At 39.2% G+C, this 22,299-nt stretch overlaps 1 protein-coding gene and 1 non-coding gene across 2 annotated transcripts in view; both read right to left on the bottom strand.

The window, feature by feature from the left end:
- LOC102436241 overlaps window positions 1-19,358 on the bottom strand; it is a gene marked incomplete at its 3' end in the record, with an annotated part of 42,053 nt that extends 22,695 nt beyond the window's left edge. The window contains exon 1 of the mRNA XM_006107787.2: window positions 19,073-19,358. Coding sequence (XP_006107849.1) covers window positions 19,073-19,216 — 144 coding nt within the window. The remainder of the gene's footprint in view (window positions 1-19,072) is intronic.
- On the bottom strand, window positions 9,382-9,486 carry LOC111824409. The gene has a single exon (XR_002827493.1). It is a non-coding gene; the product is annotated as a U6 spliceosomal RNA (small nuclear RNA).
- Window positions 19,359-22,299: the final 2,941 nt, after the last annotated feature.

Below are 22,299 nucleotides of genomic sequence, written 5' to 3'. Positions count from 1 at the left end.
TATCCCACGTTCAAAGGCTGTTAAATCTCGTTGTTTACCCATATCTTCAGAAAAAAATCACTTTTACTATGGTCGTGGTAAACAACCTGCTTCCTTATGTATAATGGTCTGGCCCTCTAGCAACTTCAGCGTAAAATTATAGCTAATTTGCCTACAAATGTCAGGTGATCATAATAATCTGGCCACTCAGTGTATACCAAAGGGAGCTGAAAACCTACATCCACACAAAAATTAGCATATAGATGTTTACAACAGCTTTATTTATAACTGCCAATACTTGAAAGCAACCAAAATGTCATTCAGAAGGTGAGTGGATAAATAAATGATGGTACTTCCATAAAATAGAGTATTATTCCATGCTAAAAAGAAGTGAACTATCAAGTCATGAAAAGATACAGAGGAAAGTTAAATACATATTGCTAAGTGAAAGAAGCCAATCTGAAAAGGTTACATGCTGTATGATTCCAACTACATAACATTCTAGAAAAGGCAAAACTAGAAACAATAAAAAAAAAATCGGCAGAGCACAGAACATTTTCAAGGCAGTGAAACTACTCCGTTGAATATCATAATGATGGTACCTGTCATTATCCATTTGTCCAAATTCATAGAACATACAACACCAAGAATGAACCCTAATGTAAACTTTGGACTTTGGGTGATTACATACGATGTGTCTGGGTTGCTTCATCAATTGTAACAAATGCACTACTCTGGAAGGAGATGCTGATAATGAGGGAGTTTATGCATGTGTTGGGTTGGGGATATAGGGGTAACATCTGTATTTTCCCCTTAATTTTGTTGTGAACCTAAAATTCCTCAAGAAGTATAAAATCGTAATACAAAAAGGTTAACTGAGATATGTGAGCAAGGACTATGTAATCAAGTATTTAACAGAAGTTAATCTAGGGCCTTTAATTAAATTAACTTCCTGAGAAATAATTGGTATCTAGCCCCTTGCACTACTCAGAAGTCCATTATCTTATCTTTCTTAAATTATTTTTAGTCTAAAAAGCTTAGATACATGGAAATTTTTCAGTGACCCAGATTTTAAGTGTAGAGAAAGAAATCTGATCCTAAAAACACTCCATCTGAGACAAAACTGTAAACTGTTTGTGAAAACTAAGTCAAGGGTGATCTTTTATTTTAAATTATTACATTACATCAATCAACTTCATATCTATGTTAGTATCCCATTAAAAAACATTTTAAAGCTGAAACTCATAATATTTTCTTGCTATAAACTAATAATTTATTTTTATTTTTTAGAACAAGAAACTGTTCGGACTGACAAATATCAAAACAATCTTTTTTTATTCTGAAATATGAAATTGGAACTAGGCCATAAACAAAGAATAAAACAAATTTTCTTCCCCAAAATGAGTTAAATCATGAAAATAATTTTCTGCACATTGATAATGCCAATATGCACTGGCAAGATTTGATAAGTACGCCCAACTTGAAGAAATTTGACAGAAAAGTAAATTCTATCATATACCTGACAATTCCGTTACTGACTGTTCACTCATGAGCTTTTGTTGTTTGAACTTTGAAAATAAAACCATGATTTTGGCATAGCTTTGGGTAGAATTTAGGAATTTGCCTTTACTAAAAAAGCCTACATAAACAGGAACCATTATGCCTTGATCAATAAGTATGTGGTTTGTGTTTATCAATTCCATGTCACTTTAATAAATTAGTTAAATATACAATTAAAGTATGTGATCTTTTATACAAACTTTAGAGCACAAATGCATTAAGTTGTTATTTTGTCAGTGGTTCCCTTTTATGTTCTGGGACTAGGATTACTTCATTCATTCTGCTGTATTATATATATATATATATATATATATATATATATATATATATATATCACAAGCTGTGGTAAGGAGATTGTGTGGTTGTATGGTTGCCTCCGCCTCAGTTATTGCACCTCTAAATAGGGATATAATAAGTAGCTCTGAGGGCTAGTTGATAATTCAATGTATGTATGGTATATGATATGGGATAATTTTTTGTGAGTATAGCACATTTATATTCAAGAAGGGTTAATTCTCTGTTAAAGGTTTTACAGTAAAGACTGAGACTATAAAGTCATGAGAGCAATGACTCTTCTCTGAGGATTTAAGCTAAATTCATTTGTGTGTATGTGTGCATGTGTGTGTGTGTGTGTGTGTGTGTGTGTGTGTGTGTCTGTAAGGCCTCTGGAGTTGTACCGAATTACTAATTTTAATAAACTGATCCATCCTGGTCAGGTAGCTTAGTTGGTTAGAGCATTGCCCTGATACACCAAGGCTGTAGGCCCAATTCCCAGTCAGGTTACATATAAGAATCAACCAATGAATGCATAAATAAGTAGAACAATAAATATTGCTCTCTCTCTCTCTTTCTCTCTCTCTCTCTCTCTCTCTCTCTCTCTCTCTCGTTCTCTCTCTCTCCTCTTTCCTTTCTCTCTCTAAAATTAACAAATAAGATTTTAAAATAAGTAAACTGATTCTATCTATCAGGGTTGCCTAGCTGCTAACTAGCAGGTTCTAAGAGACTTCTCAGTGGGGCAGAAGAATATGTGTAGGAGACTCTACAACAGGATTATGTGAAGCCCTATGTCTACAACCATGGCCATCCTGATAGCAGATGCTAGATTTGAGCATAACATGAAACAGAAACTGTGCACACTCTGTTTCAGCTGCTCTCTCTCGGGGCACACGTACAAACTATCCTAAGTGAGCCCTGTGAAAGTAAAGTTTACCTATTCCCAGACACCAAGACCAGTAGACCATTTCACGCATATAAAACCTACATTTCATCACTGGGAGGAATTGTAGTTTCTGTCTTGTCTTGAGCCACTTGTACTGCTGGTCTATGAACTTTAGGTGAGTTGGAGATTTCTATCTTAGCCTTCTTGGCAAAAGGTTACTCCACAGAAAGGAAGATAAAATAATCCTTCAATCTAAAAATGAGCTTGTGTATACTAGGATTTAGTTGCTACAAACTCTCAACTTGTATTAGATTCAATAGTGTGTGGCAAAATAATTTATCTTTGAGCTATCTTTGAATATATAACGAGAGAGAGAGAGAGAGATGAATCTATCAGCTGCCTCCTGTATATAACCCAACCGGGGATCATACCCACAACCTAGGTATGTTCCCTGACTCAGTATCAAGCCCACAACCGGGACCATGCTCCATCCAACTGAGCTACTACAGCCAGGACTGGATATATATTTTTGTATATATACACTTATCTACTGAAATAAGTACTAATTTAATACCCCTTGTCTCTTAGAACTCATTTTCTGGTAAAAGTGAAACTGAGAGATTCATTGGAAAGCGTATTCTCATTCAGCCCTTCCTAAGATAATGTTTGTAAATTTATTTTGCTATGTAAGAAAAGAATCAGTTATGTCCTCTAGTTTTCTTGCAAGAATGTCTGGTTGATTTTCTCAGTAGGTACAACTTTACGCTATTAGAAAAGTTTCCTGTCTCCCTGGATCCCTTTCAAAGAATACTCACAAAAATCATTTCCTTCTGCCTAGAAAGGCTTTTCTTTAGTATAGTCAGGTCTAGTGAGCAGCCTATCTATTAAAAAAGAAAAAAACTCTGTAAAATTCCCTTCTGAGCTTTGCAAAATTTGGATTTCACTGTAACTTATAGGAAACCTAAGTGCAAACCTTCAAGAATATACCCTTTATAAGAAACTTGACAGCCTATTTTTCTTAAAGGAGAGATCATGTGCTTTCAATTAGCAATATGTATGTGCCAGTGCATTTCTTAAATTATTTAGCTTGCACAAAATAATCTGTTTTTACTATAGAAAAATCCAAGAAATAGATAAGCCCAAATCTAAATCCTCCATAATGCTATCAGTCTTCCAAATTTTTTTCTCCATAAAAATAGAAATGTCTGTGTGTTATTTACAAAATGGGATCATGATATATATCTTTGCTGCTTTTCCACTTTAGGCCACATCATGAAGCTATGTCTTGTACAATAAATACTGGTCTTTATCATCATTTTAAAAAATATTGATATAAGAGAGAAAGGGAGAGGGGGAGAGAGATAGAAACATCAATGATAAGAGAGAAATCATTGATTAGCTGCCTCCTGTGTGCCCCCCAATGGGGATCAAGCCTACAGCCCAGGCATATGCCATCAGCGGGAATCAAACCACGACCTCCTAGTTCATAGGTCAATGCTCAACCAATGAGCCAGGCCTGGCTGGGCCTTTATCATCAGTTTTAATAGTGGCACAATATTCTACAGAGAAGACCTACAATTTACAAACTCCTATTATTTTCAATGTTCCCAATTCTTTGCTGTTTTATGTAAACCAGCCAGCAACAAACATTCTTACACATACATCTTTGCTCAGTTGCCCAATTATTTCCTGAGGGAAATTTCCTAGAAACAGAATTGCTGAGTCATAGAATTCACACATTCTTAAAGTTTTTGATATATCTTGCCAAGCCCCACTCTGGAGATGGTTGAACAGATTTACACTTGCTTCAGAAAAATATGAGATTGCATACAAAGTTGTGGTTTTCTCATTCTTCATAAAACTCATCAATTGGTTGCTAAAAAATAGTACTAGTAAGCCTAAACATGTACATACTTTATAGTAAAACAGAGCAATACATTCCCAAAGCAGACAATTTTTTCAAAAACCTGCCAACTTTCAGAAATGTTATTTATGTTTTATCCCCTTAACATTTTCCTATAGTAATATTCTATAATGTAATGATGAAAAAAAAACTTTCTTCTTTTCTCCTGCTTGGTAAATAAGGACTTGCCCAAGGCAAGGACATAGGTCCCAGTTAAAAACTACGGAGAGAGCATAATTCAATTTGATCAGAAATCTGGGTATTTTCTCCTCTGTCAAACCTGACAGTGTGTTTGCATGTCACTGACTAAGGATCACTGCCCTTATCCATTGGTTAGCATTTTCTTCCAGATCCTGAAAAGTAATGTCTGATGAGTTGTAAGACACTTAGAGAAATATTTCCATCTATCCATCTATATATCTATCTGTTGATCTATTCATTAACAAATGTGTATTGAGTATGTACAGCACACAGGCTAGCATGGGTAGGTTTATTTATTTATTAAACAAATATACATTAGTGCCCGCTCCATGTCAAACTCTATTGTAAGCTCACAACACCAGCTTTGAACAAGACAGACAAGGTGTATGCTCTTCAAATACTTAAGAGGGGAAGGTAGGTGGGCTGGTCATAATGAATGACACATGGGTCAAGGCACCAAGATTATTATAAGGTCACAAGAATCATATTAATTATTGTTTTTCCCCATTTCAAACTGAATTTAACCTTTAACCATGTCAAAAAAATTTTCCATAAATAGAAATCTTTTTTTAAAATATATTTTATTGATTTTTTACAGAGAGGAAGGGAGAGGAACAGAGAGTTAGAAACATCGATGAGAGAGAAACATCGACCAGCCGCCTCCTGCACAGCCCCCACTGGGGATGTGCCCGCAACCAAGGCACATGCCCTTGACCGGAACCGAACCCGGGACCCCTCAGTCCACAGGCCGACGCTCTATCCACTGAGCCAAACCGGTGCTGGCCATAAATAGAAATCTTGTGTGGCTCAGAAATCTTTCCTTAGTTAGAGAGCTTTTTTTTTTTTCTTTTCTTTTTTTTTTTCTGCATTTACTTGAGATCATTAGAATTCGGCAATGTTTCTTTTTCTCTACATGAAAAATTGTTTCTAATAGGATCTCAGAATCTTGTTTTCCCCAGAACCTGCTAGTTTTAACAAGCACTTCACCATAAATAACATTTCTTCTGCCAAATATTTGGCTTGATTTTGGGGTAATGTTTCGTGACAGCTGAATTAGTATGTGCTCTCAACATGCATTCTTTCCTCCATCTCTGTAATTAAATTTAAAATGAACATGCTGCTTTCTCATGCTTCATTCTGTCGCGCTTGCCTCAACTTCCCTTGGTTACAAAGCATATTGATAATGAATATGTATTAGTGTTTGCTGTCAAACCCCATGAACATCTTCTGGAGAAAATTAGATATGTAATTCCAAAACAGAGGCAGCAGTTTATATCATCTCCTGCAATTTTCACCTCCCAATGCACATTCATGAGAGATTGAACAACAGAACAGGAGAGATTAGTTTACCAGCCAAGTTCATATTGCTCCTTTTGCTTGCTTGAATAGATTTTAGTTGGTTTTAATTTTCATTTACATTATGATATTCGTGATTCAAAAGCTCACCAATATAAATGGAGTTTAAATTTTGTGGCTAACGAAGGCACAGATCTTGAAATCTCTGTACTAAATTTGAAGTTTGGAACTAAACTTTGCCAGTCCAAAATTTCAACAACTAGATTTGCTATCAGTTGGTAAATTAGAATTTAATTGCAACTGCAGGAAAAACAAAAATCGATAAATCTATCTTTCACTTTTAAATAAAGATAATCTTAATCACCGAAATGTGTAATTGTCCATATCATTTTTCTCTGCCTGTGGACGTTGTCAGTTTTCTGCTCTAGACCTAAATGAGTTTATTACTAGCATCTGTTTTGTTGAAGCTAGGAAGTTGGGGGCAAGAGCCTGGTCAGAGGAATGGTGAAGCCAAGAGACAATTGAGCTTCAGTGATCTGCATTTGGAAATATCACTACAGAAGGTTAAACATACACTGTTTTTAAAAACAATTTTAATTGTTGTTGTTTTTAATATTTTAATTGAATTTTGGGGTAATATTGGTTCACAAAACCATACAGGTTTCAAGTGTACAACTCAATACAACATTATCTGCATAGTGCATTGTGCACCTATCGTCCAAAGCAAAGTCTCTTTTCATTCCCAGCCCCACTCTTTACCCACCTTCACCCAGCCCCCACCTCCCTATCCCTCTATCACCACACTGCTCTCTGTGTCTGTGGGTTATGCTTTTATGTTCTTTAGTTAATCCCTTCACCTTCTTTCATCCAGTCCCCCCTGCCTCCCTCCCCTCTGACAGCTGTCAGTCTGTTCCATGTATCCATGCCTCTGGTTCTATTTTGTTCATCAGTTTATTTTGTTCATCAGATTCTACATATAAGTGAGACCGTATGGTACTTGTCTTTCTCTGACTGGCTTACTTCACTTAGCCTAATAATCTCCAGGTCCATCCATGCTGTCACAATAGGTAAGATGCCCTTCTTTTAACAGCTGTGTAGTATTCCATTGTATAAATGTACCACAGCTTTTTTGTCCACTCATCTACTGATGGGCACTTGGGCTGCTGTCCTCTTGTTAGAAACCATAAATTGAGTCAAAGAATTTAATGAATCCTGAATTCATGCATTTTAGAGCTGGGAGAAAGTTTAGAGAATCTACACCAAACTTCATTTAAAAGGAAAATACAGAGGCTTCTTATTTTTAGCAACAGAGTTGGTGGGGTCTTGTGTCATCATTGGGTATGCTATACTGGGCAATATGTGAGAAATGTGACATCAAAATGGTACAAGCGACAATTATTTCCTTTCTTGTTTTCTTTTAATTCTCAGTAAATTTGAAAAAGTAGTATTTGGTCTATAGGTCTGGCTACATCGATGCACCACAAATGAATAGCCATAAGCACCTTTGCTTTCCTTCTCTCACCTTTATAACAAGTTTTGTGGTTTCCTTTCCTGTTCCAGTCCTGGCCAAAGCTCAAGGTTAAATTATTTGTTCACAAAAAGCACTCCTCATAACACTCTCTGATCCCCGTTAAGTTTTATAAGCACCTGTTCCAAAAGCACACAGATAAACTGGAAAAGGCATGAAGCTGTTAGAACTTGTCACAAAATTCAGCACAAAGACCACAGCGTTCAAGAAAACCACATTTTCACATGTTGACACACAACTTCACTTCCTGTGTTTTGGTGATGACATTGTTGGCTAACCTCACCCGTGAATTCTAACAAGTCAGGTGAAACCACCAAAGAGTCCTCTGTCATTTCCAATTGTGCCAGCTGCACTGGAATTGGATTTGTCTTCACGCTATTACCTAATGCTGAGGAGAGGGACCTGCCGAGCCTCACTGATTTTCTGCTGCCATCAAAATAGGGTTTTTGATTCCACTAAGGGCATCGGGGCGAAAAATGCTCTGACCCGCTGCCCGTGTTCAGTAGGTGATGAATTGACCGAGGCTGCTGAATGCACTGTGCACTATGTAATAGAGTTATAAATTAAGCTTTACCTGTTTGCCTTCTCACAGTCTTCATTGAAATGCCTTTAGAGAGGAAAATATAATTTTTAAAAAGCAATGGGTTATTCTTATCTTTTCCTTCTATTCTTCCATTATTTCTCTGCATTGATTTCATTGTAGGAATTGTTGATTATTTGCTGAATACACATTAATTCCAAGTTACCAAGACACGGTGCCTGTGTGTTAGTAACATAGCATGCTTGTTTTGTTAATGAAGCCCCTTATCCTAGTTCTTAGAGCAATATCCCAAAGAGAGGTTGTCTTGTGGGAGCCGCGCCATACAATGGGCTGGAGAATTGACAATCTACCCCCTGAGCCCTAGCTCTGTCTGCCCCATGGGTAATTCAATTAAACGCTTTGAGCTTCATTCTCCTTATGTGTAAATGGGAAATAAAAATGTCTGCCCTGACTACATTCCAGGTTGGTGAGAGGATCAAATATCAAAATACTTACAGAAGTGCTTTGTAAAATCTTACCACACTTGAAATAAATTAAATTTGTATTCATCATTTTACCTCCACTGATCTCCAGAAAGAGTTCTAGTTCAGTTACAACAGAAGGTTCATAGGCAATAGGACCATTAAAGCCAAGATAAAAGAACAAGAGTCATAGAATGAAAATATCAGATAATTGTCCCAGAAAAATCTATGCTAAAAATAGTTCTATCAGTTGAACACTAAATTTAGCTTTTAACTTCATGGCAGCTAAGGCAGAACACAAAACACCATTAGGCACATGACTCTCCTTAATTTTCAAAATAAAGCATGTTGGCTTATTAGGAGAGAAGAAAATGTTCCTACCATTAAACTTTAAGACTTGTGGGTGAAACTGCTTTCTGGGCAAACACCTGTCTACATTTTCCAGTCACCCTTGCAATTGGGATGTGAGTTTGACCCATAAAAACTTCCCCATGTGCTGCTTCATGCTCCCCCACCTCATGCTAGCTTGATGCATGGCAAGTGTGGAAAGTAGAGGTTGAAAGGAGCCTGGGTACCTGAATGTCTACTTGCTTCCCATCAATTAGAAATACCTGCTTTCTATTTTCAAACATGATAGAGAAAGAAATCTCTATCATGTTTGAGCTGTTTTATTCGGTTTGCACACTCTATAAAAATTAAGGTTTCCTAATTTGGAAGTTTGTTGGATAACATAAGACGCAGAGTTTTTCTTGGCGGGGGTGGGGAGGCTTTACGAATTTGTGTGCCATCCTTGAGCAGGGGCCATGCTAACCTTCCCTGTATTGTTCCAATTTTAGTACACGCGCTGCCGAAGCAAGCAGCAGTCTTTAACTGTAAGTTTTATTTAATTTTTTGAAATTGTTCTGGACTGTCTTATATTTTGTCAGAGAGGAGCAAAATCTAAAGGTTTTAAGGAAAGGGAATGAAACAAGAATGGGTGATTTTGTTTATGTGTTTGATTCCTGGGGTAGAAAGGAAAGAAGCAAGAGATGAGAATAGCTGTAGTACATGAGACACATCCAGGAAGCCCTGTCCATTTGGGTATCTTGATAGCAAAGATACAATGGACAATGAGAAGGTAAGAGAAGACTGTTACTTAATGAATTGGGAGGAATTCTGAGAGTTTAGAAAAAAGGACAAATAATGGAGGGATAGAAAAGGATTAAATTTCATTTTCTTTTTCTTGTTAATCCCCACCCAAGGATATTTTTCATTGATTTTTTTAGAGAGCAGGAAGGGAGGGGGAGACACACAAAGAGAGAAACATCGATATGAGAGAGACACATCAATTGGTTGCTCCCGCAAGCGCCCAGACCAGGGCCAGGGATGGAGTCTGCAACCAAGATATGTCCCCTTGACTGGAATCGAACCTGGGACCCTTCAGTCCACAAGTCAATGCTCTATCCACTGCGCCAAACTAGCTAGGACAAATATGATTTTCTTGATCCCCTTAGAGCCTTGCCTGCCTGGCAGGGTGTCAGAACCTCGGCAGTGATCTGTTGAAACAAAGAAGCATTGCTGATAGGCCCTGCTGTAGAAACTGTCTGTAGCCATCTTTAGAATTCTATAAAAAGACAACCAAGCATGAGGATATCATACAGTCTGTGGATTTATTCATTTTATTACACCTCAAGCACAATTCTCAGACAAGCACAATGGCCTACTGAACTTCTCTGGTCCTTTGAGATGAAGTTAGCACAAGTGTATTGTGTTTAGATGCCACTCACCCCCAAGACAAGTTTGTTTTGAGCACCCTCCCTGAACATCTCTGGGGACTTCCTGATCAGAATTTTACTATGCCGTTCCCACCCTGAATTTACTAGTTTTTTGGCCCTTTCTACTTTGAGTATAAACACCCACCACCTTTTACAGGTCCTTTAGGAGATTTTGTTTCTAGCTATTTAAATCTAAAGATTTAGCAGGTCTTGGTCAAATGGCAGCATGGAGTAGACAGCATAGGGCCAGCCCGTGGCTTTGGGCCCATCACCTGAGCCAGAACAGATGCTCCAGCAGATGATACGGTGCAGGATTGTTGACAGAGGCAGGTCAGGACCCAATCCAGTGAGTCCAGCAAAATGCACAAACTACAGTCCCAGGCCAAATAGGCAGCAGGACATCTAGGACCAAAGATCGGAATACCCTACCATGTAGAAGTCAAGAGTGAGGAATTACAAAAAAACAACAACACACACACAAATACTCAAATACCTTCAGAGCTATACTCTGGGAAGACACTCAATATATGTCAGGTCTCAATGAGACTTTTCCAGCACCCCATTTCCCTTGGCTCATAATTTCTGCTTCTCAGCATTCCTATAAAATCAGCAAGCCACAGCCATTCTTCCTTACACAATAGCTGGCTTTTGAAGTATCTAAGAAAATGTAAAATATGGTTCACATCAAAATAATATGAATATCCAGAGACCATGCCATTTCTCTAAGCATTTTAGGTGCTACAGGAAAGTTTGAGTAACAGCCATTTTATTATTCTGTGAATACTACAAGTTTCCCTCTCTTCAAGCTGACACATGGCTTTTTGGACACTATCACTTGAAAGAAAATGAAATTCACAGGTAATTTTTCTAGTACTTCTACCCAGGTAACATTTTTGTTCTAAAGAAGAGGATCAAGACATCAATTAAAATAATTTTAATGTTAATAAAATATAAAGTAGGAGATGGAAAATGATGCTTTTGTACTCTTCTGTGTGAACTTATGTCTTTGCAAAGTTTATTACCCCCACTTCCTACCACAACTAAAAGGAATATAGAAACATCATTGTGAGTGTTATTAGAAGTGTAATTGCCTTTAGGAAATATATGAATTAGAATCAAGACATTAAAACCCAGCCATTGCAAATCATTAGTTGAGCTTCGACCCATGAACCAGGAGGTCATGGTTTGATTCCCGGTCAGGGCACATGCCCAGGTTGTAGGCTCAATCCCCAATAGGGAGCATGCAGGAGGCAGCCAATCAATGATTCTTTCTCATAATTGATGTTTCTATCCCTCTCTCCATCTCCCTTCCTCTCTCTAAAAGTAATAAAAACATATTTTTTTAAAAAAGGAATCAAGAAATTAGAGACCATGTGGTTCAACCTCTACTCACTGAACTTGTAATAGCTATTAATTGAGCACTTATTCTTTTAACTCCTCTCCAGACAGTATCTCACTTAGTCCTCACAACAATCCTATTTTCCCCATGTCAGAAATAAAGGAAACAGGCTCAAAAAGGTTAAGTGATTTGCAGAGTCACATTATAAGTGGCAAAACTGGAATTCACACAATAAGTGATTGTAACTCATTTGTACCATCTTGCAATAAGCATTACTTACTTTATTTCTAAATGTTACTGCCAAGATTTATATGGCATGTAATATTTCATTTGGAAATATATGTGAAATATTTGCTCCACAATTGAAAGACCCAATTTCCCATTTTTCAATTAAGCATCACCACTGCCAGTTAAGGAGATGGACATTATCTAATGTCTGACAATTCTTCAGACCACATAAGCAAACAGAAAAAAAAGATAAAGGAATCTAGTGTCAGAATCATGGCTGTAGAATCTGTCTACAGCCATCTTTAGAATTTCATAAAGACAACCAAGCAAACAAATTGAGAGACAAAAATCACATAATCATATCAATTGATGCAGAAAAAGCATTTGACAAAATCCAACACTCTTTCTTGATAAAAACTCTCAGCAAAGTGGGAATAGGGGGATCATACCTCAACATAATAAAAGCCTTATATGACAAACCTACAGCCAACATCATACTCAATGAGCAAAAACTAAACTAATTTCCCCTGAGAACAGGAACAAGACAGAGATGCCCACATTCGCCACTACTGTTTGATATAGTACTGGAAGTGCTAGCCATAGCGATCAGACAAGAAGAAGAAATAAAAGGCAGCCAAATTGGAAAAGAAGAAGTAAAATTGTCCTTATTCGCAGATGACATGATACTCTTATACAAAACCCCAAAGACTCCATCAAAAAACTACTAGACTTAATAAATGAATTCGGCAATGTAGCAGGATACAAAATTAACACCCAAAAATCTATGGCTTTTTTATACACCAATAATGAATTCACAGAAAGAGAAATGAAAAAAACAATCCCATTTACCATTGCACCAAAAAAAATAAGATACCTAGGAATAAACTTAACTAAGGAAGTAACAGACCTGTACTCAGAAAACTACAGGACATTGAAAAAAGAGATAGAGGAAGACATAAACAAATGGAAGAACATACCATGTTCATGGATTGGTAGAATCAACATCATTAAAATGTCCATACTACCCAAAGCAATCTACAGATTCAATGCAAACCCATTAAAATACCAATGGCATACTTCAAAGATCTAGAACAAACTCTCCAAGAATTTATCTGGAATAAAGAAAGACCCTGAATAGCCACAGCAATCCTGAGAAAGAAGAACAAAGTCGGAGGGATCACAATACCAGATATCAAGCTATATTACCAAGCCACGGTTCTCCAAACTGCCTGGTACTGGCACAAGAACAGACATATAAGACCAATGGAACAGAACAGAGAACCCAGAAATCAACCCAAGCCATTATGCTCAATTAATATTTGACGAAGGAGGCAAGAGCATACAATGGAGTCAAGACAGTCTCTTCAATAAAAGGTGTTGGGAAATTTGGTCAGATACATGCAAAAAAATAAAAGTAGATCACCAACTTACACCATACACAAAAACAAACTCAAAATGGCTAAAGGACTTAAATGTAAGACGGGAAACCATAAAAATCCTACAAGACTCCGAATTCAGCAAAATAGCAGACATATGTGTAGCAATATCTCTATAGACACAGCTCCTAGGGCAATGGAGACTAAGGAGAAAATAAACAAATGGGACTACATCAAAATGAAAAGCTTCTGCACAGCAAAAGAAACCATCAACAAAACAACAAGAAAGCCACTGCATGGGAGAACATATTTGCCAATGATATTTCAGATAAGGGTTTAATCTCCAAAATTTACAGGGAACTCATACAACTTAACAAAAGGAAGATAAACGATCCAACTAAAAAGTGGGCTAAGGACCTAAATAGACACTTTTTGAAAGAGGACATACAAAAGGTTGAGAGACATATGAAAACATGCTCAAAGTAACTAATCATCCGAGAGATGCAAATCAAAACAACCATGAGATACCATCTCATACCTGTCAGAATGGCTATCATCAACAAATCAACAAACAAGTGCTGGCAAGGATATGGAGAAAAAGGAACCCTTGTGCACTGCTGGTGAGAATGCAGACTGGTGCAGCCACTCTGGAAAACAGTATGGAGTTTCCTCAAAAAGTTAAAAATGGAACTCCTGTTTGACCCAGTAATCCCACTTCTAGGACTATATCCCCAAAAACCAGAAACACCAATCAGAAAGGATATATGCACCCCTATGTTCATAGCAGCACAATTTACAATAGCTAAATTTGAAAACAACCTAAGTGCCCTTCAGCAGATGAGTGGGTTAAAAACTTCAGTACATCTACACAATGGAATACTACACCGCAATGGAATAAAAAAGAAAGAACTTTTACCATTTGCAACAGCATGGGTGGAGCTGGAGAGCAATATGCTAATGAAATAAGCCAGTCAGAGAAAGATAAATATCACATGATCTCACTCATTTGTGGGATATAATAATCAACATAATTTGATGAATAAGAACAGATCCAGTGACAAATGGCGGGGGGGGGGGGGGAACAGGGGTTAGAGAGCAACCAAAGGACTTGTATGCATGCATATTAGCATAACCAATGGACACAGACGCTGGGGCAATGGGGGCTTGCCCAGGGTGGGAATGGCTGGGGGGAGAGGTCAAGCAGGGAAAAAGCAGACATATGTAAAATTTTGGACAAAAAATAAAAAATAAATAATTAAAAAAAGGCAACCAAGCATGAGAATATCATACATTCTGTGGATTTATTCCTTTTACTAGAGGCCCAGTGCACCAATTTGTGCATGGGTGGGGTCCAGCCAACCTGGCTCCAATTGGGTCAGGTCAGGGCTGGGCCTGTCAGGAGGAGGAGAAGATGGGAGGTTGGCCGACCAGCCTGCCCTGATTGGGGCCCAGTCAGGGCGGAGCTGGCTGGGGGAAGGGGCTGCGGGCAATTGGATGGAGGGCACCACCCCCAATTGGGGTTGGGGGGCCGATTGGGGGAGGGGCTGGCCATGGGGAGGGGCCATGGGTGGTTGGCCAGTCAGCCCTGCCCTTGATCGAGGTTGGGGGCAATCTGGGGTGGGGTCAACTGGGGAGAGGGGCTGGGGGCCAATCTGGTGGTGGGGGCCCATAAGGTGTGGGTCCGGATGGGGGAGGGGCTGCAGGAAGTTGGCTGGCCGGCCCTACTTCCTGTTGAGGTGTTTATGACAATCAGGGGTGAGGCTGGCCAGGGGCAGGTGCTGCAGGCTGATCAGGGTGGTGGGGGCCCATTGAGGGTGTGGCCGGCCAGGGGGGAGGGGCTGCAGGATGTTGGCTGTCCAGTCCCGCCCACTATTGGGGTGAGGGATGTGATCAGGGGTGGGCCGGTTGGGGGAGGGGCTGTGGGCCTATTCTGGGGGGGGCTGGCTGATGAGGGGTGGGGCTGGCATGGGTGGGGGGCTAGGAAGGGGGCATTTGGCCAGTTGCCCCGTTCTTGATCTGGGTGGTAGAGTCCAATCAGGGGGAATCCGGCAGGGAGGAGGGGCTGCAAGGTTGGCCAGCTGGCCCCACACCCTGATCGAGCCGTTCGCTGGCCACAGTGGGCATCATAGCAACTGGTCATTATGGTTATTATGGCCATTACAGTTGTTATATATATATATATATAGATAGATTACACCTCAAGCACAATTCTCAGACAAGCACAATTGCCTACTGAACTTCTCCGGTCCTTTGAGGTGAAGTAAGCACAAGTATATTGTGTTTAGATTCCACTCGCCCACAAGACACATTTGTTCTGAGTACCCTCCCTGAACATCTCTGGGGGCTCAGATTGTATCTTTAGTGATTGGGCTACAGATCACTGCCTTTAGAGCTCTGTGCTGCAGGACAGCTGCCGAGGGCAATGTTTCCTTTTGCAGCTCTATCTGTACCTGTGGGCCCAATGCTCATGACTGATGGGCTGGGCTTCCTGGAAATAGCCTAGGGTATCATTCTTCCTAGGCGTCCATGCTGTGTTTGAAAATCATGTTGGCTCCAGGGCCTAACTTGTAGTCCTACTTGCACATGTGCCATTGAATTCTTCCATTCTGTGTGCATTGGGTCTGTTAAAAAATGGACAGACTTCATTGTTTTTCTTGATAATACACCTGCAAAGCTCAATTTCTTTTAAAAAAACCGTCATTAGATTCTCTATATTCATGCAAGCTCTGGACTACAATTTCTTCTCCCATCAGTAATATGTGCTTTCCCAACTGGTAATTTCAAAATTAGTGGTCTGGCCTTTAAAGCAATTAAAGTTAAAAAGAAAAGAAGAGAAAAGAAAAATCTTGAGGTTGAATTGACCAGTTTCACATAGGTTTATTCCAGATAATCAATCAGTAATTTGAAAAGAATGCCTACCCCAGGGGTCCTCAAACTACGGCCCGCGGGCCACATGCAAATACAAATATTGTATTTGTTCCCGTTTTGTTTTTTTACTTCAAAATAAGATATGTGCAGTGTGCATAGGAATTTGTTCATAGTTTTTTTTTAAACTATAGTCCGGTCCTCCAACGGTCTGAGGGACAATGAACTGGCCCCCAGTTTAAAAAGTTTGAGGACCCCTGGCCTACCCCCTCCCCCAACCTTCTGAAGCAGTTTCACTCTCTAACATATCAATATTATAATGTTGACTCTCCTAATAAACCTGAGCATTCAAATTGTTTGTGTTCTTAGCACCAGAATAAAACTGCCACGTTTCTATTCATTGCAAAGTCAAAGCTATCATAATCTGCTGATATGTTTTTCTGAATGCCCTGTCAAAATGTTTGCTACATCTATCAAAATATGGCAAATTTATTTGGGGCATCGGACATGAGCAGCCCTGAAATCTTTCAGACAAATGGGGTTGGATGGACAACAAATACATAAAGATTAGAATGAGCAAAGTGTAGGGCAGAGCAGGTCTTTGCTTCTAAATATGATAGATTCTATTGTAAAAAAATGATTGATGTTATTGGCACAGGAATTTATCAACACAGGTAAAATCTAACTTGTTATACAAAACACAGTATAGTAGTTTTTCAGTGGTTAGCAAATACTTTTTCTTTTTTGATAGCTAAAGATTAAAATTTGTGCCAATTACAGGATAATATAGTTGTTAGATTTCATCATACTTTGTTAATTTCAAGGCAATATTCCAAAATATTGTGTATCTATTTCAAATTAATATGGACACTTCCAAGCACCCTTGGAGGAACTTCTGAATCCCTGAGATCATATTTTAGCAAACATAATGAAGTAGAATAGATGGAGGCTCATGCCTATCTAAGTTCCACAGCACAGAAGAGCACTTCTTCCTGCCCAGATGAGAAACTAAAAATCATTATGATGAGTATTCTCTTTATGGTGCATAGCCACAGAATTCCCAACTAATTAACTAAGAAATAAATTATGCATTTATAATTAAAACTAGAGTCCCAGTGTGCAAAGTTTGTGCACTCGGGTAGGGGGTCCCTCAGCCCACCCTGCACCCTCTCGCAGTCCGTGAGCCTTTGGGGGATGTCCAACTGATGGCTTAGGCCTGCTCCCTGCAGGGAGAGGGCCTAAGCTATCAGTTGGACATCCTTAGTGCTGCCGCAGAGTCAGGAGAGGCTCTCGCCACTGCCACTGCGCTCGCCAGCCATGAGCCCGGCTTCTGGCTGAGCAGCGCTCCCCCTGTGGGAGTGCACTGACCACCAGGGGGCAGCTCCTGCGTTGAGCATCTGCCCCCTGATGGTCAGTGCGCATCATAGTGATCCGTTGTTCCGCCTTTTGGTTGATTTGCATATTAGCCTTTTATTATATAGGATTCTTAAGGTTTATTTTATACTAGAGGCCTAGTGCACAAATTCATACACTGGTGGGGTCCCTCAGCCTGGCCTGTGCCCTCTCATAATCTGGGACCCCTCAGGGGATGTTGGACTGCTGGTTTCAGCCCCGTCCCCGCAGGCCAGGCCAAGAGACCCCACCAGTGCACATATCTATACACCAGGCCTCTAGTATGTATATAAGATCTTTGGTTAATCTCTTCCTACCCTCCCTCCTCCTGCTTCCCTCTGAAATCCATCAGTCTGTTCCATGTTTCCATGCTTGTGTATTGAGTGTCTGCCCCTGGTGGTCAGTGAGTGTCATAGCTACTAGTCAAACGGTTGAATGGTCGAACAGTGGAATAGTCGCTTAGGCTATATATATATATAGATGTACAATTAAAAAGAAAACTTGTAGTTTTGTTTTTCTTGTCACTGCTCCAATATTTAGGAAAAAAAAGTGGGAGACTGGTCCCTCACTTGGAATCTCTGGACAATGAAGTAGCAAAATCAGCTTTGAAAAGGAGTTGTCACTCAGGGGGGAGGCAGGGAGAATTTTTTCAAACTAGAGGCAGATATTTGCATTTCCTAAGCCTTACTTCCCTGTTATTTGCAAGAAGAGTTCTTGCTGGGAGTCACCTTAGAGACCTGGCTTTCCCTACTCATAACCATACTTTTTATTGATCTCCAAGAAGAATTTTTTCCAAGAATGAATTTCCTTCTTCACTGTAATGGTATTCAACAGAAGCAATTTCATACTAAATAATATAATTTGGTTGGAAGAATGGAGGTATAAAATTACTCTGGTGTTAAATCCAAGCCTGACCAATTCTTTAAAAATGTCCTGTTTTGTTGTTTGTTTTGTTTTTAAGAATAATGCTTTTATGTATTTTTCTTTTTTAATATTTTATCTAAGTATAGTTGGTATATAATCTTATATTGGTTATATTAGTTTCAGGTATACAATTAACAATGCAACATTTTTATACCTTATGATGTAATCACTCCACTAAGTCTAGTAATCATCTGTCAGCATGTGAACTTATTTTTTAAATTTCTTTATTGATTAAGTTATTACATATGTGTCCTTATCCCCACATTACCCCCACCCCCCCACTTATGCTCTTACCCCCATGTTGTCTGTGTCAAAAAAAAAAAAGAAGAAGGAGTTCTTACCATTTGCAACAGCATGGATGGAACTGGAGAGAATTATGCTAAGTGAAATAAGCCAGTCAGAGAAAGATAAATATCACATGATCTCACTCATTTATGGAACACAATACAATGAACTTATTTTTAAACATTAAATATATAAGCTATTTTAAGAGAAAAATCTTCCTTTTCATCCTAGTCTCCTTCATGAGCAAGTCCAAGCCTCCAGTAAATGAGATGAACGCTTACCTCAAAGGCCCTCTGGATTTTGACAAAGTCGCCCACACTGAGCTGGTTTTCAAGCCAAGCTGTGCTGTGGTCTTCACCTTCTGTCCTCCCTCGCCCAGGCTCTGACCCCTTGTTCAACTCAAGTGCAGCACTCTGGGAGCTCATAATGGCTTCACCTCCTTCAACAGCTTTCAACTATTTCTATGCCTTTATTATTTTTTCTTCCAAAGGTGTCTTCAGAAAACAAAACAAAACAAAAAAAGCCAACTTAGCAATAGGATTTCAAATAAACATACATTTCAAGGCTTATAATAAGGAGGCAGGATGTTTAAGCTGAGAGGTGGAGAATAAACCCTCAACCCCACTCTTCCTGAATTCCACAGCTCGTTTTCCAAGTCCATAGCCCAGTGGTTTTAAAACACCCCCTCCTTATACTCGGTTGGACCTGACTTGGTTAAAAACAGATAAAGCTTCTTCCCCCAATGTTTATAGCAACGGACCCAGAGTGCAGCTTCTAATCCCCATTTCACACGCATTAGCAAGGCAACTTCTCAAAGCCTTGTTGGCTAACCTCGCGTCTATTACCATGTTGTGGTTTTAAACTCCCTTTTCTTGTCTGGAGACATTAGATGGGGCAGCTGCCAGGTCCCTGCCCCAATGTAGCGCTCCCCTCTGCAGGCCACCCTCCCAGCAATGCCCAGCTGTTTCCTCTGTCCCTGCTGCTTTTGTATGTTTCCTGGCAACCAACAGAGAGCCAACTACAACTTTCCCTTTTCTGCTCCCCCCAACCCCCAACTAATAACTGACCTGAAAGTTCAAATATACAATGAAAATGCTGAGTTTTTTTAAAAGGAAAATTCAGCCCACTCATTTTTCATTAAATTTTATCACTGTTTTATTTAAAGACATCTTTTATAAATATATTTTCTATGAAGCATGCCATGTATTATGAAACAATATGATTAGATGAAGAAAAGAGTGTGACATTCAGGAATTGTATGTTTTGCACTCAGGAAATTTTTTTTTCTTATTTCATAAGAATCCTATTCCTTGTATTCTCTTTGCCTTAGTTTCTACGTATGTAAAATGAGGGTGGGTTGAAAGAATTTTCAATTCACTGAACATATGATAAAAAAACATAGCAAAACATAATATGATAAACCTTATGATAAAACTACTTATAGTACCATCACTGGTTCAGCTTCTATTAATGAAAAAGAGTGGGAGAGGGAGGGACATGTTGACATTTTTTAAAGTATTTACCATGTGCCAGGCACTACTGTAAGCACTTCGTATTCCTTACCTTGCTTAAGCTTCACAGCAACCCTACCGGCAGATAAGACACAATCCCCACTTTGTAGATGAAGGGACAAAGCAAATGCCAAAGGCCACAGGGTTAGTAAGGTGTGGAATACAGTGGCCTGCGTGGCTCCCTCTTCCAGAGCCTGAACTACAGATGATGCCCTCTCTGCACCTTCTTTTCATCTCTGAAAAGTTGTCACTAAACATTCTCCAGGTCCTTTCCACTCTATCATCCTATGAGCTGGTGTTCACAAGGCTAATGGTGACATGCAGTACATTTCCCACAAGGCAGAGAAGGAAGCATCCTACATACATTCCTATACCAGTTTTAGAAAAATAAATGAGATTTCATTTGTGCATTTTTAATTCATCTATTTCTCTGTCTATCATTTATTCCCAAAATCATTTATTAAAAACCTACTCTATGTCAAGTCCTAAATTGGACCTGGGACCTGCCCAGAGGGGTTTATAGCTTTTTAGGGATGATTACCTGTCTAGTTCATCTTTCAAGCTAATCCCAACCTCTTGCTGTTTAAAGTGTTGTATTGAGAAGGATTTTGAAATCATATCTAGGCTCACAGGGAAGAATGGCATTATAGATTATAAACATAATCTATATCACAGGCACAGAAAGGTAAAAGGGACATATCTACCACAAAGTTCCCTGTTTTGGTTTAGCCCTTCATGTAAGTTAGGAAACCACTTTTAAGCCCTAATATTATAAACTCCCCTAAGCAATCTCACATAAGGACAAAATTTGTCTTACACCGTCCTAACTTGTAAATTAATGATAGTTTAGATCAGCTGATTATGTCCCATAACTGCTTGCAAAATGTTTTATCGTAGCATTCTGGAGAGGTGGGCTTTGCTCAGTAAGAGACACTAATGAGGGAACCTGCAGGAGAAGTAGGTTTCCCACTGGTTGATGGTGCAAAATTCTCTAATTATTCTTTTTTTAAAATATTTTTTATTGATTTTTAGAGAGAGAAGGTAGAAGGAGAGAGAGAGAAACATTGATATGAGAGTGAAACATTGATTGACTAGTTCCTACATGTCCTCAGTAGCCCACAACCTGGGTATGTGCCTTGACTGGGAATCTAACTAGCAACCTTTCAATGCATGGGACGACACCCAACCAACTGAACTATTATTCTAAGACAGTCAAACTGCCTGAGCTACTTAGCCTTCATAAAGATGCAACTCTAAATGTTTTCATTAGTCAAAACAGGAAAATAGAATGAGCAGCTAACAAATTACTGTAGAAGTTAATCAATTGACACCATTTTCTTTCTGTAAAATCATGGCATCAGAAAATAGTTCTTGATTGTAAAGCCATAAATAACTTTAAACTACTTTGTAACTGTGTGGTTCATTTTCAGGTTAAATGCCCACAACCCTGTAAAATCCATAACTAGCCTCTTGGCTCTGCTGAAATGTATCTTCCTGCTTGTCATAAAGCAAGTATGATTTTGTGAATATCTGCACGCGCCCACTCCAATGCTAGGCTCTTTGGGGAATGGTGTAGTGATGGAGACAACCTATGCTCTCAAGGAGTGGACACTTCAGTTGGAAAGAACACTAACAAACAAACCAACACTTGCTCCCACCTCTTTTAGGGACACGCCAACACTCACTAGCACACTGGAGAGCTAAGCACCCAAGAAAACGAAGCAAACTGACCCATCCACTCTCCTTTGCTTCCTTTGGAACCTTAGGACTGATGCACTCTCCCCATTGAATAGACACTCCCACATGTCCTCATCACAACTCCCCACTCCGCCCCCAAAGCCCTGCTCTCTTTTTCCTCAGTAATTTATACTCATCGACATAAATGTGGGCCTTGTCTTTCCTTTATTACAGTGGTTCTCAACCTTGGCTGCACATTAGAATCACCTGGGAATCATTTTAAAATCCTGATTTCTGGGCCTCATCCTCTGGAAATTCCA

Source organism: Myotis lucifugus, unplaced genomic scaffold, assembly GCF_000147115.1.
Source record: "Myotis lucifugus unplaced genomic scaffold, Myoluc2.0 scaffold_1430, whole genome shotgun sequence".
NCBI classification, from domain to species: Eukaryota; Metazoa; Chordata; class Mammalia; order Chiroptera; family Vespertilionidae; genus Myotis; species Myotis lucifugus.
This window is presented reverse-complemented; position numbering and strand designations above follow the sequence as displayed.